The following is a 24,178-nucleotide window of genomic DNA, read 5'->3' as shown; positions in this document are numbered from 1 at the left end:
GTAAACATCGCATTCTCACACATTCCATCACTTAAAAAAAAAAGATAAAAAATAACCCTGTAATAAGGCACAACCGTGGAAACAGTCATTTAAGTTTTCTTTTTTTTAAAATGATATTTATTCAATAAATACAGGCCCCGTTGCATAATACACGGTAAATTTACAAATAATGGTAACCCTGCAACCGATAGTTTACTACCGTAGCAGCAAAGTGTCACAGCCAATTAAAGCCGCGAATTCACTGATGTTGACTATCACTATTGGTTGCAGAGTTACCATTGATAGTAAAGTTACCATAATTTTAAACAATGGGCCCCTTATAAGTATGAACAGTGAAATGCTGACAGGATGACATTCCCAAGTGAGGAAAAGTAGCATCACTCATTATTACAATCATTATCTTATTGTATTGCTGTCCAATTTCTGTCACAAAAATCAAAATGAGTAATTCATTATTTTGATAGGACTTCAAATCAATGGGACTATTGTTAATTTTCCTCTTTTCAGGCATGTTTATTCAGATCTACCATGCCTAGTTCCCGTGAGTCTCAGATAACAAAATAATCTTAGCCATAACCCTCCATCAAACTCATGATGACTCTGTTCTTAACAATTGTTTTGGGTGTCTGCTAACCTCAGTGTCACATCATATGTTTTGCACTGCTTCTATCTAAACTTCGCGAGGGCCTGAGCACTTCAACAAAAAAAAAAAAAGAATTAATTGACTGAATAAGTGCTGAAAAATTTGACTTTGTAAATACACGACATACATTCGTCGTGTCAGTTCGATTCTTGGGCACTGTACTACTGTTTTCTCTAGGACCAGTCCATAAAGGAATTTAGTATTTTTGACGAAAACACAGAAACGTTCTACGCTTATCGAGTTAACGTCTGTTATACTTATGCATCACTCTCCAAATACATTTCGGGAAGCCTGAAGTCCTGGAAGTTGTTATATCGGAAAAGACATAGCTGCTTGCAAACTATCTTAACATCCAACGCTTAATTGTAAAACAGCACAATAACATCATTGTCTGGGCAAGGCAGAGGTCATTTTTGATGATTTTTAATCTTTAATTCATGGAAATACAGTTTGTGGATAGCAGTGCTTTTATTTGGAAGTCGGCGGGTAGACACAGTCCTCGTTGTGCGTGATGCCATAGGGAGCCTTGAGCTGGCCAGTGAAACCTTGAAGGGGCAAGTACTCCATCACTTCCTTGTCGTAGAGTTCGGCAAACTCCTGCGGGTCGCGGGCGAGTACGAAGAGCTGACGGGCCGCCTCTCCGTCGGTGATGAGGCTGTACTGGTACTGCCCCTCCACGATGGGACCAAGCTTGAAGATCCAGTCTGCACAGGGCAAGAGTAACAATAGTTCATATCGTGATGCAGTCGGGTAGAATACCCCACTAGGGCTTACACGAATAAGTAAAGGCATTCTCATGTAGGTTATGAATCACTGTTAACTTTAAGCAGAATATGAAAGTTGCGCAGAAAACTAGTATTGTCATTTGAAAACCGGAAATATGTGATGAAATGATTCTTCATCAGAGTCACTAACATATCAACAATGGAACTAATGTCCTGCACTATCAAAGATGAAATCAGAATTAAGTTGACGGGCGAACATACCATCCTGATGACAGGAATAGCTGAAGAGCGAGCAACAATATGCAAACATTAATTGCTTCGTTTTAGATCTGATCATTATTTTGTTGCGTTTATATCATGTCGGTGTAGCTGCTATCTTTATGACATTTTTCCCAAATTTGATAATACCCACTCTGGGAAAAGTGAGCCAGAAATAAATGTAGGTTATCACATCTTAATTTTGAAAATCTATCTTATTTGGCTCAAGAGTGCACTAATCCCAATTCCACCGTCGTATCAAGCAATCATTCTGGCTTGCATTAAGACATCCATTGCTTCTGTCACGTGTATAGCCACCCTCGATGGCATTTGTCGCTCTGACGCCATCAATGTTCAGTTCTGAATGACAATTTGACAATTTGTGGGTGGAACTTCAAGAACAAAAGCAAATAAACGAACAAAACAAAACAAAAACTCACAATCTCCTTCAACGGGAACTCCGTCCAGAACGACTTTGAGTTTTCCCGGGTCCGACACGTCGGGGATATAGGCGTAGCCAGTGATGAAGTCGGTGAAGTTACCTTCAAACCGCCAGTTCGCGTTATACACGGTCACGTATGTTGCATTGACGAGTCCGTCTGGTTACGAGACATCAAGTTTGTTAGTAAATACCGACATCTAAATTTGTTTGAGTCTCTTCTTTGTTGCTCTCTCCCTACTTTCTCTATTTATATCTCTCTCTCTATTGTTCGTATATATAACTATCATATATAACTATAACTATATGTATAATCACATTCGCATTAACTTTTTAAGAAATTGTTCGAAAAACTGTAATATAAATCATACAATATTGTATTTGTGGCGAGTTTTTTGGGGTTTTTTTTCGCGCTAAAGGCATGTCCTGTAAACAAGTTATACTTTCATAATGTTTTTAACAGTATATGTTTTGTAATGTAATATCATTTATGTAAATAAAAAGGTCTTCGGTTTGACTGCCAAGCAAACAAATGGGAAAAGCTTAATTTCACCAATTTACTTAAAATGAATTGGGCAATTTAAGGAACATCTGATTATACGTACAATCGGCCGTGACGCAATCAGGCTCCATCACGCCGGAAAACAGATCAGCCCAGTAGTTAGTATAAACCTGGTAGAAGAGAAAGGTCAAGAAAAAGAGTTGATGTAGAAACTTAAGGATGTATAGGTTGCAATTGTCTGCGAGTATTTTGTAAAATGCGTTCATTAAGTAAGGGCCGTGAGGTGGCTCAGTTCTTAGGATATGAGGTGTCTTGGAATCAATCGCTCGGGCTTGGTCTCGGGTTTGAAGCCCAAAGAGTCTAGGCAATGCTGTGTGTTACCACGCAGTCCCCTCAAGTAAAGGGTAAAACACTCTGTCTCTCTATGATATAAACTGTAGGGTCTCGTGCGTGAGAGAGTCATATTCTATCTATATACACAAGTATAGATCCCGCTACATTCATTCATCGCAGAGCAGGGGGCATAACTCGGTGAAGTGATCCTCCCCAAATACACACACAACTGGTCCCATGGAAGACCAGGGCCTGGGACCAGGATCCCATTTCATGAAATGTCGATATGATAGCAACTCTTGCTGGAATGGCAATTGCCTTAGTAACGACAAGAATCCAGGTTCCTGATTGGCTGTTGCTATTGGAAGTTGCCATTCCAGCAAGAGTTGCTATCGTAACATCTTTTATGAAATGGGACCCAGCAGCACCTAATCAAGGTGTATGAGTTTATGTTTAGTCGTTTTGTCTTGTCTTGATAAATAGATAGACCACTTCAGATATTTTATCATTATTAACTTTTGGTTGAGAAGGTCCATTTGCACTTTTGTTGAAATTAGACACAATTAGGAAGAGATCCAAGGGAATTTCTTCGAGCATTACTTGACGGTGTGCGCGATAGCCGTCGGGAAATGACAACAAGAACACATTTTGTTCATTTACCATCTGTCATCAGAAACACTATTTAGGACACCAGAGAAGCATTCATAAGGAAGTTGCGAGAAAAAAAAAACAAAAGAGAAAAAAAATCAGGAGCGTGAATTTTAATGCACGTCAACACAAATGTTGGCAGAAACGAATAGCAAGCATATACACGATATAGGTGTTTTCAATAATCATGTTGGACATGTCAAACGTTAGACCACTACTGAAATGAAATGAATACAGAGGAGATATAATAAATTATCCAGGAATGCACTCTCTATTCTCACCTGATACCAGCGACCAATGTACGCCCCCGCATCAAGCGTGGGTACAGTGTGCATGGCGTCACAGCCGATGGTGGCGGCGGCAAGGCATAGAGCAAGTAGCATCATCCTTCCCATTGTTGGCGGCGAGTGTGTGAGTGTGTGTGTGTGATGACGAGTTATGTACCTCAAGGGCGTGTCTCTACGACAGTGTCTGGAGCCGGTGTCAGTGGTGATGGAACGGAACGTCCAAGTTATCAGTTTTTATAGCAGAGATGGCATGAATTGTCGGAAGATGAACACGTGTCCACCCACGAGATGAGTCGGACATGAACACCCCCATGTTGCCAGAGAATGATGCCTTGCGTAAGTTTTGTGGTCTGTTTGACCACTTAGTATTCTTATCGTCTTAACTGGCTATTTCATAATACCGTGGCTACTTATTTCTGTGAAAAATAGTCCTCCTCCATGGAATTATCGTCGTGTGAAATCGTCATCTGGTATTTCATTAGAGTCGGGCGAAAGAAAATAAGTTAGTTGACATTACGTAATTAAGGATATCCTCCGTAGACTCATGTCTTTAAGTTGATAAAGTGTTATGTGAGTCAATTTCTGATGGTCTTGATTTGCTATAATCATTTGAAAATCTACAAATGTTATAATACTCCATCGTGCATTATGGTTGTATGATTCATTTATTCCTTATTTTATACGAGGTTTATTATAATGACATGCTGTTGCTCTCAATGATTACAAGATTTTGAACAAACTTTACAATTATTTTTTTTCGGCGATAAATTTGTACCAGCAACTGTCTGAAAACAAAGATCCTTTCTGTCTTGCCTTAATATAATTTTTTCCTAAATTCTAAATTCTATAATCAAGACTTCCAACTTTTCCCAACATCGTCAGTGCTGATGATTTCTTGATCATCTAGAAACTCAAAATTGACTGCTTATATTCAATACCTGTGTGTTGAGCACGTATACATCTCGTGCCTCGCGTGCGTTGGCTTAGACCCTTCAACTCCACTTCCTAGCCCTTTCCCCCTGTGTTGTTTAGCCTTTTCTTGTTATTCTTTTCACTCTTGCCTGCTTTGATTCCTTTTTCCTCTTTAACAAGAGAGCTGCTTCTTCATGTTCATTTGTGTGTGGTGTGTGTATGTGTTTTTTTCTTCTTTTTATTTCTTTTTCTTCTTCTCCTTCTCCTCCTCCTCCTCCTCCTCCTTCTTCTTCTTCTTTATCTTTCCTGTCTAAGGCAATTTGCGTGTAGTTTGTTAGTCCGGTAGTAAAGTAGTTATTGTTTATGAGGAGTCTGCAAAATACAAACTTCGCTTTATAGCCGCCTTCTCAATTTCCAACAATTTTGTTTTGTCATGAAAAATTGTCGTGAAAATAACATTCATTGTGCTTCAGTTTACAGTAGTTTCCTTTATTACAATGATGTGTTGATTTTGTGTAAATATGTGCATCGAAATGTCTCACTGTAAATTCTATTTTTTTTTTTTGTTGGAAATGAAATAGATGAAAATGGAAAACAGGAATAAAGGCTTTACCACGGTTGAAGGCCTCAGTGGTAGACATGTAGTTGTTTTGATGTCCGTCTCTTTTCCCAGCTTCACCCTTTTCATCAGTCATCCGGAATCTTGATTTTGGTGTGTGGTTCAGAAATCTGCTACATTTTTTCCGAGGCAACTGTCTCATCTGACGGTGTTTCCTAATTGTTTTATTTTGTGTTTTGCGTCACGTCATGTGTGTGATATGTTTTCTCATTAGTTGCAGATAATGACAAAGTCAAATCATGGTTTAAGTCGACGTGTATTTTTTTTTCCGTTGAGTCATTAAAATCTACCTGATTGACATATGACACGAAATCACAAAAACAACATTAGAAATGCTTCCATATACTAAGAAACATAGGGCTATCGTTGAGAACTTTCAAATGCAACGCTGTAACTGCAGTAAACATGCACTTGGTGCAGAAATTGTTCTACACTTTGAATATAAAGAACGTATAAAGGCTATTTAATAGCAACAATAGTTAAGAGAACAGGAAATGTTCCAATATCTAGGTAACAGTACCAAGCATATTGTATGCATAAACATGTGCGGATGTGTGTGTGTGTTTGTATAGTGGAGTAATTGAAGTATTAGTTATTTATATAGCTCGAGATAAACATGTTCTACGAGTTACAAATCAACACAACACTGTGTTAAATAGCTGCGTGTATACTTGAATACATTTCACAGGTAAAAATCACACTTCTTATGAATAAAAATTAACTGTTCACAATTCTGAAAAGAGATAAGTTTTCAAGGCAGATTTGAACAATTTAGGTTTGGGTATTTTCCTTATTTCCCGCGGTCAAAACTTCCAAAGTCCAGGAGCAGATGCTGAAGAAGCTCTGTTGTCGTAGATGTATATAGCAGGCATGATTGAAAGAAGATGATGTGGGAATGATCTAAGAGTGCGTGCTGAAGTGGGTAGATGAACCAGCTCTCTGATTTATAATATGACGTATACGGATAGAGAGAGAGAGATCATGTAGTGCTCTGAAGCACATACTGAGTGTCTTAAAGATAATATGTCTCCAAACGGATTACCAGTGCAAATAAAAAGAGATTGACAAAAAGCACTAATGCTTACGTCATCAACAGTGACAGCTATGTAGATTAAAGTTAAGTGGAATCGAATGTAGATGTTAAATCAATGAATTACCTCAGTCTTGGATACATTCACAAGCAACTTGTTTTTGATTGACCACTAGTGATGTTTTGGTGCAGTGACTGATATAGCGTACAGTATATAGCCACATTTCTGTTACTTTAAAGGAAACTTAGATAAACCTGACACTATATATCGTCTGCATGTATATAATGCAGCTGAAGCCATTATATTGTTTTAATGATGTTAAACTGGAGCTCTATAAAAGGCGAACAAATTACGGTCCAACTCAGAACCATGATGAGCTCCACTGGGTATATAGAAAAAGTCATTTAATTTTTGTACGACATCTGCATAGTGGGACACATGCGTAGGCACATATACACGCTCTAGAATGTTTACGTTGTACTATCATAACTATATTACACTACACACAGCGAACACAACTATGGTGTTGAAAAGAAGACATTTTTCTTTTACAGAGGATAAGTTTCATTTTTTCTCTCACCTTCTCTCTTTCTCTCTCCCTCTGCTTTACTCTATTTAAAAACTACTACTCTTTACCAGAGTGAAGTACTGTCACTACACATTACGTAACTCCTTTGCTTGATAGAAGCATGTTATTATACAATAATCGAACGTTATTCTGTGGAAGCCAGCCGATCTGTTGTTTTTTGTACTTTGAAGAATATACTGAAAATAAATAAAACAAAAAGTTTCGTCAAGTTCCAAAAAAATAGAATAAGAAGGATTCCTGTCGCTATGTTCGTGTTTTAGAATGATTGTTTGTACCACAAAATAAGCAGTGTCAGCTCGACAGTTATACCTTCAGGAAACTTGCATAAAAGTAACTGAAATGGCTCAGAAAAAGAAAGGAAATGTACTGACAGGAAATCATCCATCAATGATAGAAAAACATCATTTGGGGCTTTTGTAACACAGGAAGAAATGCGATGAGAAGATCGAATTAAACAGAGTACCCCATACCTTGCAAACGTTGTGTAGAAGTCAGTGAAAAGATGTTATTGTGTTGTAGTAATGTTTTGTCCTGAGCTGTACAACGCTTTCACGTTACACGTACTCTATTTTGAAACTTTAAAGAACTACGATCGTTTCATGTGTAGGCCTAATGATTTTACTACTTTGTAACATTATCTTTAAGAGTTTGTTTTCAACTAATATTATGGCTTTCTTACCTATTGCTGCGCTTCCTGTATCTCAAGTATCTTACTTCCACAATAATCAAGAGGAGAAAAAAAAAAACCGCACTACATTATGAAACTGCTCCGGGGTGAAGTTTATTATATAGTTATTCAGTTTAAATCAAATTCAGTTAGTTGTGGAACTGAACATTACTATGACTGTCACAACAGACCCACAACCAGATCGAAAAATTTCGCGCAGAGTGTTAAGATTTTATGTTTTGTTTAATTTCATATCACGCTTGGATGTTGAAAAAAAAAATGACATTTCATATTTTCTTTTGAATATGCTTCATACAGCTCCTGGTATAATATATATTAGTTTATAGCGATGAAGCTTTATCTTGCCCCTTTTCTCTGCATGAAAAGAAAAACCCACTTGTGTAAAAATGGGGTGTTCTTAACTTATCTGATCAACTGCCCCTCTCACTTACACCCTCTACATACACACGCACGCATGCACAAGCACACACACAGAAACACATATTTGTATATCCTCATGAATTTTGTAAACACGCAGACGCATCAATTACATTATTATATCCGACATGTAAAAAAGTTTTTATGCGATTGCCGACTCTGATAAAGGAAGAATATGTACTCAACATTTATGCAGTTGAACAGTTGTCTTTTATTCAATAAGTAGCGCAAAACACAGAAAGTTATTTACCTGATCGTAATGTAATCTTAAAGAATATCCAAAATTCACAAAAGTCATCTTGAAATGTTAACAATTATTCCAGTTGATGAAGATTTACACAATATAAGTCATGAAGAGCTTGCTTCCAAAAGGCGCTTAATCCATCATTTTTCATTGGATTTAGCGCATTTTGGAAGCAAGCTCTTCACATATCGAAATAATTGAGTTATGATCGATGGAGAAATTCAAGCAATAATACATAAGGTCATAAAATTGACTTGATGACTTGTTTCCTTATACTACTGTCAAGGTTTTCGTTAATAAGATGACAAATGAAAACATAATTTGTTTTGGTTTTAATAGAAACAGAGAACTTAACAGTGGATAGCAACACTCTAAGATAAGTTTTTAATGAAATTTGTTTGAGCATGTGCTACATTTAAACAGGAATAGATAAGTCGGTAGAGTCAATATGACAAATGAGGACCTGGATTAAGAATAAATACTATATAAGACTAATAGCAATGACGTGGATTCAGGAATAAATAAGTTTGAATTATACAGTGGAGGAATCCGATGCTCATTTACAGGGATGCGATAGGTGGGTAGACGCATTCATCGGGATGAGGAACCGCGTAGGGCCTCTTCAGCGGGCCCCTGAAGCCGGCGCTCTCAACGGAGTTCAGCACCTGCTTCTCGTACAGCAGGGCGAACTGCGAAGGGTTGCGGGCCAGGACGAAGAGCTGTCGGGCCTTTTCCCCGTCTGTCACGAGACTGTACTGGTACTGACCGTTTATCTTCGGTCCCAGCTCGAAGATCCAATCTGTGGATGAATGGAGGATTGCGTTGTGATGATGTTGATATTTGCGCTCTCTCTCTCTCACTCCCCTATTATAGTCCCCATCCCCACCCCACGAAAAGAAAGATACCCATATACAGTCTTCAGAATACACTTCTACAGAAAAATGCTTCCAAACTTTTATAGTTTTACTGTCCTGTGCACTGATATTATAGTGTATTTTTGCAGCCTATTTCAGTGCAACACCGTCTAAACATCCAATAAGAACACAAACCCCTTTGATCATGATAATCAAGGCAGAAAGGATATTTCTCTTCCTTGTTTTATTGAATGAAAGATGGAACATTCACTTCACCATTTACAGACTAAGCCAGCAAGACGCTGTGTTGCGATCAGCATATTAAGAGAAGACTTTACTATATAATCGTGCAAGGCTTTGCTTTGAATTTTCTATCATCACTCACAATCTCCCTCCACGGGGACGCCTTCGAGAACGACCTTGAGCTTGCCCGGTGTCGACAGGTCAGGGATGTAGGCGTAGCCACTGATGTCATCCGTGTACTTCTCTTCGAACCGGTAGTTGGCGTTGTAGACTGACAGGAAAGTGGCGTTGATCTGGGCGTCTTCGTTACAGAAGAACAGAAAAAAAAAACCCACATCAACTGTTTTCTTCTTGAGCGATTGGCAAGTCACACATCTTTCTACTTCTCCTACATTCAATATTGTTATATATTATATGATATACCTCAACATTTTTTTTTCTGTCATAAGTTGGGCACACGCGCACTCAGTTAGAAACAACATTTTCGGCTAAAAGAGATTCGTCTCTACCCAACATTATGACTGAAAAGTTGTGATGGGTCTCATAGCCACCATGTAAATCAATCCAAGTGACAAACGTGGAACCAATAGTTTATTCAATGCAAAAAAAAAAAAAAAAAAAAAAAATCAGTTACTACCAGAGACAAATTTGCATTAATGTGTCGGATTGCATGTAAAAAATGAGATGTCAGCAGTTTGCTTACAGTTAATGGTTATTATCTTGTGGCGATTTTATATCAGTTTATTCTGTCTTTAAGTCCCCGGAAGCCTCTTTAAGAGGCTATGTTTATACTTACAATCAGCTGTGACGCAGTCAGGCTCCATCACGTTAGAGAATAGATCAGCCCAGTAGTTTGTGTAAACCTATGGTGCCAAAAGCAAAATAACAGGTTATGCTGGTAAGTTAATACTTTCGCACGTCCTTCCATTTCTTCCCTGTCAAATGAAAATAGTCCATTACACTGAATGTTGTAAACTTACAAAGTTGTATATCTTCAAATCTCCTTTGCTAATAACGTCTTTCAATTTTCGTCCACTCATACTTCCATTCCTATTTTATTTCCAATGGGGAGAAACCTTGTTCACCTAAGGTGTACGCAAGATACTAAGAGAGCACAATCTATCAAATACGTAAATAGTTACGTTCATTCATGAAAGCATTTGAAGTCTTCAAGAAATCGAGATAGTTTGACAGTCTCACCTGGTACCATCTTCCGACGTAGGCAGTCGCGTCTAGCTCGGGTACCACCTCCAGGGCGTGGCCACCGAGAACAGCAAAGGTGAGGAAGAGAGCGACTGTCAGCGTCTGTTTCATGGTTGTCTTGGAGATTTTTCTTTGAGCAGAAGAGAAGAAGCTGTGGATGTCTCCAGAAGAGCTGAATGTTCTTTGTAGACCTCTGAAAGTAACTGTGCTAAGTAACGGGTGTTCGCGTCTTTTATAGGATTTTTTCTTCGAATTATGTAATTTTCATGCCATTCGTTACATCATCACTCTGCTTGAGCTGTATTACTAGAGCGACTTTATGTCAAAAATAATATGAAGATTTGTAGCTTCACATTAAAGGATAGGATAGTGCAAGTAGGGAAACGTGTTAGAAAACGTGAGCTTCAAAAACTTGGAGTGAGCCGTGAGATTTTACAGTGGATGATCCACGTGCATTTCAGTTACGAAATTGTTAATCTTGTTCTTTCCCTGGCTGATCCGTTTGAGATGCGTAAAGTAAATTACTCATTGAACATCAGCTGGACGTTTTGGAATCACCACCGCTAACAGCCAACGTTCTTTCCCAGATTAAGATGCAGTATGAAAATCATCAACAATAGTTACGCACGTTTCTAAGCCAATTCGGCACAAGTAAGTGATTACAACGCATCGCATTCAATTCGGTTCAAGTTAATGATATTCTGACACTAATTGACATTTCACTCTAGGAAGAAACTCGTCATACCAGGCATACTAAATAGTTAGAACAGGAAAAACTTCGCTGAAAGATTTAAACAAAATGAAACAAAGTTATGTAAAAAGCGGCTCATAATAACAGGAGCATGAAATATGAAGTTATCAAGAATTAAAAAGAGACATTTTTAGAACCAAGGGGAGTATGAATTACGCATTGAAGGAACTCGATGTTTATTCAAATGGATGCGGTTGGTGGGTAGACACATTCATTGGGGTGAGGAACCGCGTATAAGGGCCTCTTATTTTTAATTCTGCGGGGAGTTTAATTGATGAAAGACATTATCATGGGGTGACGACTAATTAACGAGAGGAACCACAATGACATTCACAGCGTCGTTACTAAAAATATTTATCATTTTCATTTCATGTTAAACACAAGCATTTATTCACTGCACGAATTCAGGGATTTACTATATCACTTCGAATTGGATGGAATGTGAGCAGCAATAGCCTTATTTTAGAAATCCCATTAAGTTTTCCCCAAATTACCTGAAGAGAGCTTTAATGATAATAGGGTCAGGTTAAAATTGTATTAACGTGATATAACGGAGCAGTGAGAAATGGAAGCATAATAGTATCAAATTTAGAATCGTCATAGATTTGATTATCAATGTTTATTGGTGACTATACGCCATGATCGCGAAAAAGTTTTACGCATACATCTCGTCAGGGTCAGATACGTGACCCTTATCATTTCGATGACGTAAAAATGCCACATTTGAAACTTTTAAACACGGCATATTGATGTTGACTGTCGGTGCAATCGAGAGCACTGTTTATTCATTTACAAGAAATAATACATTCGTCACTAGCTTTCTTTTGCCAGGGTGGGTGCAGTACAGGTTGGACCAGTTGGCAAGTGCACTGATAAAGTGTTATTGATATATCTCACCGGGGGCTAGCAACGTGCGTTTCAAAGTTTTTTTGGTTTTTTTTTTTTTTCAGTGAGTATACCATGGTCTACACCTATTTACCTGGAATACGGTTTACTTGCATTTATTATTGCTATATCGGGTAGACATCGGGCAGGCTTTCGCGTTGTAAGGAACAGCATTGTTTAACTGGTAGGCATAATATTTGGATATATTGGTAAACCAGCTCTAAAATTCCTTATTTTGTTTGGCGTGTTTGAAATGTTTTATCAGAAGCATGTTTGTTCGACCACACTTTTGACAAATTTAACTAGGCCCCAAATTTTTTCGCAAGATCTTAACAATATTCAAACTGATCAAACAATGTTACGGTGCCATGCATGCTCTGTATTTTGTTGCACCTTTTGTTGGATGTCGTATCTTCATCTTATTGATGCTAGGAAGTTGTATTTCTCAAAAATTTGCAGTTTCTACAAGCTTTCTGCAAGCTTTAGCTTTTCGAGCGTTTCCTTCATGTTTATATCTTTCTCTTTCTCTCTCTCTGTTCCTCTCTATTTTTTTTTTTATATCTGCACAATACTGGTATGACTTTCACTCTACATTTCTTTCGTGGTTATGTACTTTATGTTCCCTCAATGTATTTTTTTTTATGTGAAAATTAAAATCAATTATGTAAATTAAAAACCCCGTGTATTGATGCTCAATATAGCAACTGAGATATTGAAAAGAGGACCGTATGACATACACCGTTTTTAAAAGGATCGTTTCAACATAGCATATTGAACAACGACTTGTTAATTCTGGTGCTAAAATCTCAGTAATGATCTACAATGATATTACAATGAGAGCGATGATCTGTAATGTCATCAAAATACATATAGAGACAGATATATCCTTAAGTCATCTGCTCTTGGAATTTCCCATATATTTGCAGTCATTGTCCAGCGACAACATTTATCACTATTACAGAATAATTTCTGGCTCCATTACACCACGGCGATATTGGTTATGAAACATTTTCTTGGAAAATGATAGAAAAATAAGTCAATAGAATTGTGTAATCCTATCCTCACGCATTGGTGCACGCTTCTTCCTGGAGTCATTATTAATATCGAAGGAAGAAAAATCGGTTTATGAGTTTATCCTCATCGTATTATTGAAGCAATTTGATAACTGTCTTGTATACCTACAAATCTTTATCAAAACAGGCTAGATCTCTAACTCACATAATCAGGGTAGCGTTGATAATTAACCAGATAAAGGTATTTCGAGGTTGACTCATGAGAACCTATCACGGGAGCTGTTATCACTTTGAGGCCAAGAAGGTATCTCCTTACTCAGGCTTCGTGCAAAAGAAAAAAAAAAGAAGAAATAATTGTTTGTCTATCTGCTTTTCCTTATCAGGGTTGGTTGCAGATGATTAGCACCAACTAAATAGATACTTAGTAGGACTGAATTCTACATTTCTGTGCGTATGGGTGTGACGAGAATTGAGACATGTGTTCTGACAGATGGCCAAAATATGCTCTTAAGCAGTATTTATCATAATTTTTGTCGAAGGAAGTTCCAGTCACACTTTGTAAGGTGTACTGGGAGACAAAATTATTACCCCGTCCTGTTTAACTCCTTGGGCAGGATTTATAGCCTACCAGTTCTTCATCGTAGAAGTCAGTCTTGATAATCATTTTAAGTTCGCGAGGTTAGGGTTAAAGTCCGCAAACACCCCTCTGATATCGCCATACTTATTAATCAATGCTACATCATTCTTGCCAAGGTGTATACCACCACCGCCCAACAGACCTACACAAGCAATTATAGCGTCCATCAAACTTCGCTCTCGGATGCCATCATTTTTTTCCTCAGCTCGACACTTTGACTTGTAACTTTGTATCAAATTATCCTTCAAAGAAAAAAAAAAATCTATCATGTTTCGTTCCGGTGTAGCATTTCTCGCCATATTTGGCTCCATTCTGTGCCTCTCGCCCTCGGTCCAAGGCCTAGGAACTGTCTACGACATCGATGTGAATAAATATGTCGGAGTGTGGTATCAAGTAAGTGTCATATTGAGGTGAACGACGAACGATGTCCGTCGAGACACCCTCTCATTGTAATAGATAGATTCGTTGCTGAATAATCTGAGTCCATGTAGACAGTTTTCTCTCTTACACCAGGATTTGATTTCTATTGCTGTTTTAATATTTTCCCCAGAACATAATTTTAGTGCGCATCATAGTTTATTTCATTCATTTTTCGTTTCAGCTATATCTACCTTTTATTTACTAGATTTTTGTGTTACAAGTTAACACGAGTATACTGTTTTGTAAAGAAATTCAAGTGTAATGTGGAGAGATATTAGACAATCAAAAGGCGGTAATGTAGTGTGATGTCAGAAGATCATCCCGTAAGTGCATTTTGCGATTTATTTCTCCATGGTTTCAGGCTGTAAATATTCTAGTATACAATTAGTGTTTTACTACAGTTGTTTGATTGGCCTGGCTCGACGATTTTATTTCACGCATGACTGTAACTGTCTAACTTTTACTGAGTACTTCGTGATTCTACCCGTTGAAAAATATTTTGAGAGTTATTATTCTAATTTAGCCGTTGGAAGATGCAGCTTCGCACCAAGAACGAACCCAAAGCTTGCATTAAGTTTTACAGATAATTTCACAGATAGATTTGTATCTTCACCTCGTTTGGATGTCTTTATTAGCAAAACTAAATCATCAATGCACGTGAAGCTGCCAAATGAAAAATAACCCACTACTACGTTTATATTAAATCAACTCACTTTCACACATTTGTAATGTATACTTTTTTTTCAAAATTACATCATGTTGCATAGCACACATCAAACATTGCTCATGTGACTCAAGACGATACCATAGAAACTACAAATAAAAAACAAAAGAGTGGTATAAAAAGGACAGAAAATCAGCTCCTATTTCTACCTACTGTAGGAAAGACGTTGTCTTAATTTCTGAAGTCACAATTATCCGTACGGATTTGTTTTCTCATTTCTCCTTTAAATTTTGTTTACGTCACCACTTTGTCAGGTTCCTTCTCTGTCTCTTCCGATGACTGCTTTCATGACTGTTATAAAGTTGTCATTGAGAGTATGCTTTTTTCAGCATTGTGGTCTCATCATTGTCATCACAATCACTTTGGCATTAATCTCGCATGACATAGATGTGATGTATACCACTGTTTACGTACCACACCCTAGACTTCTTGTCTCCATTCCTCGTACCTAAAACATTATAAACACAGTTTATCATGTTTTTTATCTTATTTTGCAGATGTACACAGATTACTGGGCTGATTTCTTCACTGGAGCAGGAGGGGCTGAGTGCATTACAGCAACGTGTAAGATTTTTTTTTTTCCCGAGTATATGTGAATGACGTTAAACATCAATCATGGATGCATCTTTAAAAAAAGAGCAAGGACTGTGAATGGAATTACACGGAGACAAATAAAGAACATAATTTATCTCACTTTCGAATTTGTCCATTACAACTTAAGATTAAGGTTAATCTAACTATTCCACCCCAGAAAATTATCCGTTTGGCAAAGTTGTTGTTTTTTTTTCTTTTTGTCAAATCATTTCAAAAAGATTGTGAGTCTGAAGTGAAATGTCCCATGACAGTTTGAGCCTCAAACAAGACCTTTGCTATTAATGCATCATTGAAGGCTGCACACAGTAATGTCGTTGACATCTCTTTAGATAAGTGTACCACAGTATGTACGTATCCCTATGTATGTATATATATATATATATATATATATATATATATATATATATGAATAACAGCAATAGGTTTCTGCTCGGAGTCCAAGAAAGTATTGATTCACAACAGTAGTTCAATATGACGACGCATCTTTTATTTTGATTTATATATGCTTTAAAATATAATCTGCCATTGACTTGGCAAAGCCCTATGGGCGAAAATTCGTCAAAACTATGTCTCTCACGGAGTTTTCATATTGAACTACTGTTGTGAATATATATATATATATATATATATATATATATATATATATATATAATTATATTCATATATCTTCACAATAATTTTAGACCGGAATTCCCGAGTAGGTTAGGATTGGAAAGCCATTACTGCTCGTTGTTGCATTTGATTCTTATCAGGGAATATAATTTTCAACGATACATTTAGGTTTGTTTGTCGTGTTTATTATGAAACCACAGACGGTAAGATCTCTGACACCAACGTTACCGTCCGGAATGCCTACAAAAATCGCGACGGCAAGTCTGACATTATCGAGGGCTTCGCCTACATCCCGCTGCCGAGGGAACCTGGCAAACTTTTGGTCGAATTGGACGGTGTGCCCACTGCTTCCCCTTGTAAGTCGCTCTGTTGGTTGCTGTCCGATTTGCACGTAGTCGAACTCTGCTTTTGCTAAGGATTCAAGTATAGAGAGACTTAGATTCATGAAGAAAGAAAATGTTATCATCCTTATCAGCCGGACCCTTTTTTCAATAGGACCGTGCTCCTTACTTTGTCAACTGTTACAGACCTGTAAAGAGGAGATACTGGGGGAATACCATGTATTAGTGTTGAACATTTTCGACGGTCAAAACTAGGTCATGAGATGATAACAAAAAATATCGTCCATGTAACAAAAACATGAGAAATATGGCTTGCATTTAGATTCTACAGAGAAATTATATTCTCTTGACTTGTATTCCGAAGTTAGATAAAGTGCGTAGACAGTGGTAGAGAGTTATTGTAACAGTTTAGTGCGGATGAATATTTCGGGGTATATCTATTCATTCATGCATTCGTCTTTTTAAGGGGGGCAACTCATTTATCTTTATATCAAAATAATACATTGTATGTATGTGTGTGTGTGTGTGTGTGTGTGTGTGCGTGTGTGTGTGTGTGTTTGTTGTTGAGTCTAGGGCAATTACCCTCTGCATGGGCAATTACCCAGACCATTCCCTGACCCTAACCCTAATCCTAAATCCAGACCCTAAACCTAACCCTAACCAAAACTCCAACACTAAACCTATAACCATTTGATAACCCTAAACTTAATCATTACTCTAACGGTACCTTATCACTAACCAGTATTCAGCAGGGGTAATTGCCCTGATACGGTCTTTGTGTGTGTGCTCATTTATTCATGTATCTTCGTCGTATTCATTTTTCAGATTGGATCATCAAGCTCGGCCCCATTGTGAACGACCGATACGAGTATTCGGTGGTAACGGATAGTCGCGCGCTCTCCCTCTTTGTGCTCGCCCGCGACCCGGCCACCTTCGACGAGCTGTACGATGCCGAGGTCAGGGAGTACCTGCTGGTGACCGGATTTACGGACCCGACCACACTTCCGGTCAGAGTCTACCATGGCGTCGACTGTGAATACATCTAATACATCTTGGGTCTATTTTGCAGTCGAAATGATAGTGGCACATAGGACGAAAAGAGAATACCATTAAAGAAAAAACTTTCTCAAACACTCAAGGATCTATGAATTTGGTACAACAAAGTGAGGGTGAAATGAAGTAAAAGAGAATTTGGCTAGAGATTTTGAAGTAAACATGACGATCATTGTCTCATCAAATGGATGGTGTTGTTTTGGTTATAACAATAATAATAATAATAATAAGTTTCCAACTATTTGTGAGATAATGAGAAACCTTTTCTGATATGTTATAGAGCATACAATTCTGAAAGGAATTCAAAGTTTGTTTGTTGAAAATTGGTTTTGAAATGGCTCAGATATCCAAAGACAAAGTGGTATCATAATAAAAGGTTGGACCAACCTTTTATTAAGACCACTTTTATTTCATTTTTTATACCTCGGCCATTTTATAACCGATTTTCATCAAATAAACTTTGAATTCCTCTTAGAATTGTATGTTTTCATAAGTTATTTCTAATCATCTCGCAAAATGTTAAAATCTGAATCCTCCACTCACCTAAAACTATGCCAACCCTTAAGTATCTTACGTTCAAGTGTCAAATGTAATATAATTTTTATTGTAGAGGTAATGTATGGACAAAATTATCAGTCTTATATTTGAACACTGACATCGCATGTGTCATTTTGACTCTTGCGCGACAGTATATAATTTTGACCACCTACGTTTGGTCGTACAGTAGTGTATTGGGTATGATTGATGATGGGAAAGCGACTTGCATTGCAATTCAGGTCATTTCCTAAAATATATCATACTCCGCACACCCATCCCCTGATATTTCATTATGGTCATGCAAAAGAGCACAACTGTTAGAGCATTTAAAAACAATACTGAAGTTATCATACCTAAGGAGGAACAATTTTTTTTATTCACTCCTAGCAAACAGACGAATTGGTTGAAGAAAAAAAAAAGATACACAATTCTTTTACCTCTAGCTCGTAGCTGAAAATATAACTTGTTTGTAAGCATAGCATCTTAAATAAAGTTTCAGAACCCAGATGGGTTTTTCCCCATCAAGAAATTGTAATTGCTGAAAACGGATTCTTATCTCTCCCCGCAAACATCAGAGCAGTCATATCGAATCAAATAATAAGATGGTAAAAGAGTCTATCTGAGAGATATCAGCTAAAATCCGACAGATCTAATGTGAGTGTGAATGACGATCGCAATCATACAGGTGATATTCATAAATCAAATTTGATTTCCAAACCAGATTTAAATTTTTCTACTGTTATGGATTTCAGAGTTTATAAATATTCTTTCTATTTATATATTAGTACTGATCAGGGATTATTGTCAAACACAGAGAGAAAATATCGTTAAAAGTAATATATTATCATCGACATTCATGCTTCGAGTGGTGTGTTTCTTTGAAGAATTTGCCTGCAGCTGTTTTGTTGTCGTAGATGTTATTCATTCTGTTTGGTAATAATGTACCAAATTATGTAAGAACTATACAGCATCATTGCTATCATAATGAGAAATTCACATTTTCATCTTATCAGTAAACCGAAAGACGTCGGGAGAAAAACTAATTTGACATTACAACAAAGATACAGTGCACCTTAAAGGCACGGAGATCTCAAAATTACTTTCATTTCACCCATCAATTCTCCGGTTACAGATCATTCTCCCGAATATAAGTTATATATAACATAATATTAGTTAAAAACAGACGTCACACACACACACACACACACACACACACGTCTTTTAACATGAAAACGGTAACAGGACCAGAAAGAAAAGGAAAATAGAAGTAAAACGAATAACTCGCTCAACATTACACCAGAGCAAACCAGATATCATGTTTTATCTTACTTTTCTGGATATAAAAAAGATGCTATACAGTCTGCAATTACAAAAAAAAAAAAAAAAATCACAGAGGCTAGAATATGGGCTTCGAGCGGATTTCTGTGTGTGTGTGTGTGTGTGTCTGTGTCTGTCTGTCTGTTTCTGTTTCTTAACCCTTCAGAAATCCTGCTGTCGGTCTTTCTTTAGAAACAAAAGACACTAGAAAACGTCTGAAATATGAATACGAGAACACAGGTTTCTACTTAATTATTTTTATTTACATCATAAAATCAAGAATTCAAATCTAACTCATCTAAACTCCTGATTCTTTATCCGTCTTGACAAATTCAAATACTATCATGATCACAACAGTCTTTGCATTGCTCTATAAGTTTCACACAAAGTTTATCCATGCTTAATATCCATCGCATAGAATATTTTCTGAACATTTTTACAATATGTCCTGCAAATTATCTTACCTTTCTTTGTAGAAGTTAAATACATAAGTACGTAGTTACGGTAATGTTTAAAGAGGCAAGAGGCTACAAGTTTCTCGATCGGTTTATCACAACATGTGACTTGTTACCATTCAGGTGGATGTAAACATTGGTCCAGTCATAATTCTATAAAGACTAAACGAGATCTAATTACCTATAGGAATGTATCAGAGGACAACACTTCCTTGTCGTTATTTCAAAGTCCTTCCTACTAATGTATTTAGTTATCGAGAGAGGCACAAACGTCTTCTTTACAAATTTAGTCCACTTGGTTTCGTAATGCACAAAGATGATGTAATGAGATCAATTGCTGCAGGACGTGACGTTAACATGTCATAAAAGTCCGTTTTTTTCCGACTGGAACTCTCACGAACAGCCACAGCCAGACTCGTATTTAGCTATTGAGGCAGGCACGAAGGTCTCCTTTACAAATTGAGTTTACTGGCTTCTGAGATAAGTAGATAATAAACAAAGACAATATGTTGACCATGTTAACAGTGACATCAATATTACCGCAGAAGAATGACGTTTCCATAACTATCAGAGAAGTCCGTTATTTAGACAGGAATTCTCATGAGCAAACACAGCCAGAATCACGTTGATATGTGTGTGAAGAGCAGTCTGATTGGCTGTCGAGATTAAGATTCCAACACTTGGGTAGAAGGTTGCTGATGACGTCAGAGGAACCTGGTTCGAACCACATGGTGGCGTCGTTCATCTTGTAGTAGCGACCTTCTTGGAAGCAGTAGACGAAGCTGTCGGCGAACAAGCTTGCTGCTTCGACGCCGCTCCGTAGCGCAACGGGTACATTGCTGAACGTATTCGTAATGCGAGCCCATCGTTGTAAGCTGTTGGTGCTGCTAAACTTGTATGCAAAGCTCCCTGTGCAGACATGGGAATGGAAAAATAAGAATGTTTTGCTACTGAATATTCTCATTCGGACCTGAATAAATCATTAACTTTGATTCATATTGTTATGATCAGGTAGGAAGTGCCTACACAACATTGATTTAATGATTATAATGTAGTATTCACTAAGATGAAATGGTATTGATCAAAATATCAGTAATAAAGACTGACGAAATTGAGTTTATTAATTTCGCAATACAGAGCATTACATATGGGTCTAGAGAAACACCATGGGTAATAACATCTTGTCCAAGCACGTACGCATTCGAACTCGAGACTCTGTTCGAAAGTATGGGTATAGTACATGTATATAATCTTATCCATCATTCCACTATTCTCCAACCTTCGTGCCCCCAGAGTCGTAAAAGCGTTCTCTTTCTGGTTCCAAGTAATTAAATCCCAGTGACTAAGTCTTAGCTTACCCCGTTGAGGACGGGCTGATTTTGCTACAAAACACATTTCCCATAGACACTTGCCCGAGTGTACTTGGGACTCGTCCTCAACCATGATAAAGTTATGCAACATTCCGTTTTTAACTTAACTTTTAACGATAACATGAGTAGGCAGTAAACTGAAATATTATTCACCTTTGAAGAAGACTGACTGGTAGGTGGCATCGATGTTGCAAGGAAGGCCAACCCATCTTCAGGTAGGTTGGGTAAAGACGGCTGGTTATGATTGGCGAACGTCTGGCGATACACGAAACAATCCTGACAACGAAATCGGAAGGGAAATACTATACTAAGTAATTGAGTCAACGTAATGTGCATTTGGCGCCAAGAAAAAATATTCAATTCCATTTAGCTTAATGATAATGTTCGTTCAAATCATGCACCATAAAACGAATTAGGCATGGTCTATAATCATGATTAAAAGATAACATTAAAACTGGTTACAATACAATGGAAGCTAAGATAAGTTACATAGGCGTATCCGCACAAACACAGTGATACAGGCACACACAAACGCACATTAATAGGTGTTACCAAAAAATCCCACTTTTGATCTTTAATAGTTCAAACCTTGTTCACCTTGTTTTTGAATATCTCGGCCATTTCAAAACTAATTTTCATCAAATAAACTTTTGATACCCCTTAGAATTGCATGCTCTCTGACATCTCATAGAGTGGTTTCTGAATATCTCGCAAAACGTGAAAAGCTAAATCCTCACCTCAGCCAGAACTGTACACACCCTTTACGTTCCAGATTTTGGTCAAAACAGGGAGGTGCTAGAGAAGGAGAGACAACTACTGCTCTCCTTTGAAGTCATGCGCGGCGCCGCCGAGAAGTTATGCGTTCAACTACAGGTGTTACCCATGTGCTTTGACAAAAGAGAGCATCAATAATCGGGACTAGCGCTCTCACATCTAGAAATACTTGCCCCTACTGCAATTCGCTCTCTCTTTCAATGTGATGGCAACAATGAATTTGTGTAACTTGAATTGGAGCAGCGAACCAAAATGCAGTGTAAAACTAACAATTTTAACAGCAAATAGTTTAAAAGCACGCTGGAATACGCTTTAGCGGAGTACTGTTTTTGAAAGATCAAAATATCCCAGATTAAAAGATTCAAAAACTAACATGCACAAATATGCGCATTATAGAAAAATATTATGTTATTAAGAGGGCCTAATTTTCATTTTGATTTGCGCATTACGAAGAAACTAGAAATACATGTTTATAATATTGAATTCTTTCCTAAACTATTCTAAATCAATTCGAGTAGATATTTCTATTTCATTTACAATTTTACGGTGAAATAGAACTTGTAATTCAACGAAAGGTGAAATGCGTTCTTCGTCTCCCAACTTCGTCTTGCAAACCAGAGCGGCGCCGAGCATGACTTCAAAGCGTAATGGATAGACATCCCAAACGCATTGTAACGCCTTGAACCCAAACATGCGTTTGCATGAATTACGAAGAGTTGCCACTCCATCTCTGGACACCTCCCTGGTCAAAATTTGAACCCTCTATATACAAAATCGAACTTTACACAGGAACCAATGATGTGTAGATGAGTGCGTGCTTATAATGACCCTGAACAATAAACATGAATACCACGAATACCACCTTTTCAGAGCTCTGCAGACTAGAGGGCTTTTTACACTTGTAAATTTTTGCTTAGTCCCGTACCAACGGTGGGGCTAAGGGGGGGGGGGGTACAATGTTTATCAACGAAGTGCCTAACTGCTTACAACGTTTATCGGTTGCATTTATGCTGACGAAACGTGCATATATGTGTCTGGTAAAAATGTCAAACAGATCGAAGAAAATTTAAACCATGATTGATTTCTCATTCAAAACATCTTCCTGATAAAGAAGTTATCCGATTTCTGTAAATTGTTATTACCGTAATTTGTTGCCAGAGGAAAGTATACAGATAAGTGCTATACAGCTGTTGCAATTGTATGATTTCAAAAAGTAAACTTATCTACTCAAGGCAAAAGAGAATACAAAAAAGAATCGGTTTGACTAAATGCCTTAAATGAAAGAGTATAATCAGTAATTATCAATGATAACGTCGACTTCCTATAGTATAATGATAATGGACATAAACAATGATAAAGATGATAGTAATGATAAAAAGAAAAGCAGAAGTACAAGGAAGAAGAAGGGAATAGAGATAGACACTCAAAGGCACAAATGGAACGAAAACTTGATGTCGCAAATATTGCGAACGGGAGAAGCTGTTAGAGAACACATTGTTATGACGACTGTCTAGCTGATCTGCTGGGATGGGGTGGGGAGTCATTCAGATTTCAAATAACTACACCATCCATACCACTCTTTTACCTTCTGCTTATTGTTGATTTCTCCATCTATTTAAGGACATGCCTCGCCGAACGGATACAATGGATTTTTTTTGCACCCTCTGATGTATGCTGCCGATGTCTGAAAGAAATTCTCCATTATAGTCCTCTGTTTAGAAGCCATTATGTAAACATGAATCAGATAAATCGCTCGATTTGGCATTGATGAAAGAATCATAGTGTAGACATTGTGGTATAACTATAGAGCGTGGCAGGTATGAAAGGATTATAACAGCATTCCTCTTTTCTGCGAGATTTGTCCCTCATCAAAGGTACGCAAAGGACACAGGTTCAAACCTTTGCAATGTAGACCAGGGGCCCGTTTCATAAAATTTGTCTTCAATGACAAGTTGTCGTAGATGTGACAAGCTACTGAAATCCTTGCATCTGATTGGCTGAGAGCAAATTTGTCATAGAAATGCGGCAGTTGTCACTGGTGACAAGTTTTATGAAAGGGG

General features: G+C 37.6%; 3 protein-coding genes across 3 annotated transcripts; 1 reads left to right on the top strand and 2 right to left on the bottom strand.

Moving 5' to 3' along the window:
* Positions 1-1,111: 1,111 nt before the first annotated feature.
* Positions 1,112-3,943, bottom strand: LOC140232279 (uncharacterized). Its single transcript, XM_072312410.1, has 4 exons — positions 3,830-3,943; positions 2,671-2,737; positions 2,067-2,225; positions 1,112-1,347 (listed from the first exon to the last, which is right to left on the bottom strand). The coding sequence occupies exons 1-4, from the start codon at positions 3,941-3,943 to the stop codon at positions 1,112-1,114; spliced, it is 576 nt and encodes a 191-aa protein (XP_072168511.1).
* A 4,952-nt stretch (positions 3,944-8,895) lies between these two features.
* On the bottom strand, positions 8,896-10,824 carry LOC140232134 (outer membrane lipoprotein Blc-like). Its single transcript, XM_072312280.1, has 4 exons — positions 10,633-10,824; positions 10,229-10,295; positions 9,575-9,733; positions 8,896-9,134 (listed from the first exon to the last, which is right to left on the bottom strand). The coding sequence occupies exons 1-4, from the start codon at positions 10,744-10,746 to the stop codon at positions 8,896-8,898; spliced, it is 579 nt and encodes a 192-aa protein (XP_072168381.1). The 5' UTR covers positions 10,747-10,824.
* Positions 10,825-14,188: 3,364 nt separating this feature from the next.
* LOC140232133 (apolipoprotein D-like) lies at positions 14,189-17,658 on the top strand. The gene is made up of 4 exons (XM_072312279.1): positions 14,189-14,314; positions 15,563-15,629; positions 16,472-16,627; positions 17,438-17,658. Exons 1-4 carry the CDS (start codon positions 14,189-14,191, stop codon positions 17,656-17,658), a joined length of 570 nt encoding a protein of 189 aa, XP_072168380.1.
* Positions 17,659-24,178: the final 6,520 nt, after the last annotated feature.

This window comes from Diadema setosum, chromosome 8, assembly GCF_964275005.1.
Source record: "Diadema setosum chromosome 8, eeDiaSeto1, whole genome shotgun sequence".
NCBI lineage: Eukaryota > Metazoa > Echinodermata > Echinoidea > Diadematoida > Diadematidae > Diadema > Diadema setosum.
Note: the sequence above shows the minus strand (reverse complement) of the source record. Positions and strands in the feature narration are given on the sequence as shown.

Coding starts and splice junctions, on each gene's coding strand:
- LOC140232279 (XM_072312410.1), bottom strand. CDS start 3,943: ATGGGAAGGATGATGCTACTTGCTCTATGCCTTGCCGCCGCCACCATC. Junction 2,738..3,829: donor ACATTGGTCGCTGGTATCAG/GTGAGAATAGAG, acceptor CTCTTCTACCAG/GTTTATACTAACTACTGGGC. Junction 1,348..2,066: donor AGTTCCCGTTGAAGGAGATT/GTGAGTTTTTGT, acceptor TGCCCTGTGCAG/ACTGGATCTTCAAGCTTGGT.
- LOC140232134 (XM_072312280.1), bottom strand. CDS start 10,746: ATGAAACAGACGCTGACAGTCGCTCTCTTCCTCACCTTTGCTGTTCTC. Junction 9,734..10,228: donor TGACTGCGTCACAGCTGATT/GTAAGTATAAAC, acceptor TCTGTAACGAAG/ACGCCCAGATCAACGCCACT. Junction 9,135..9,574: donor CGTCCCCGTGGAGGGAGATT/GTGAGTGATGAT, acceptor ATTCATCCACAG/ATTGGATCTTCGAGCTGGGA.
- LOC140232133 (XM_072312279.1), top strand. CDS start 14,189: ATGTTTCGTTCCGGTGTAGCATTTCTCGCCATATTTGGCTCCATTCTG. Junction 15,630..16,471: donor TGAGTGCATTACAGCAACGT/GTAAGATTTTTT, acceptor ATGAAACCACAG/ACGGTAAGATCTCTGACACC. Junction 16,628..17,437: donor TGTGCCCACTGCTTCCCCTT/GTAAGTCGCTCT, acceptor TTCATTTTTCAG/ATTGGATCATCAAGCTCGGC.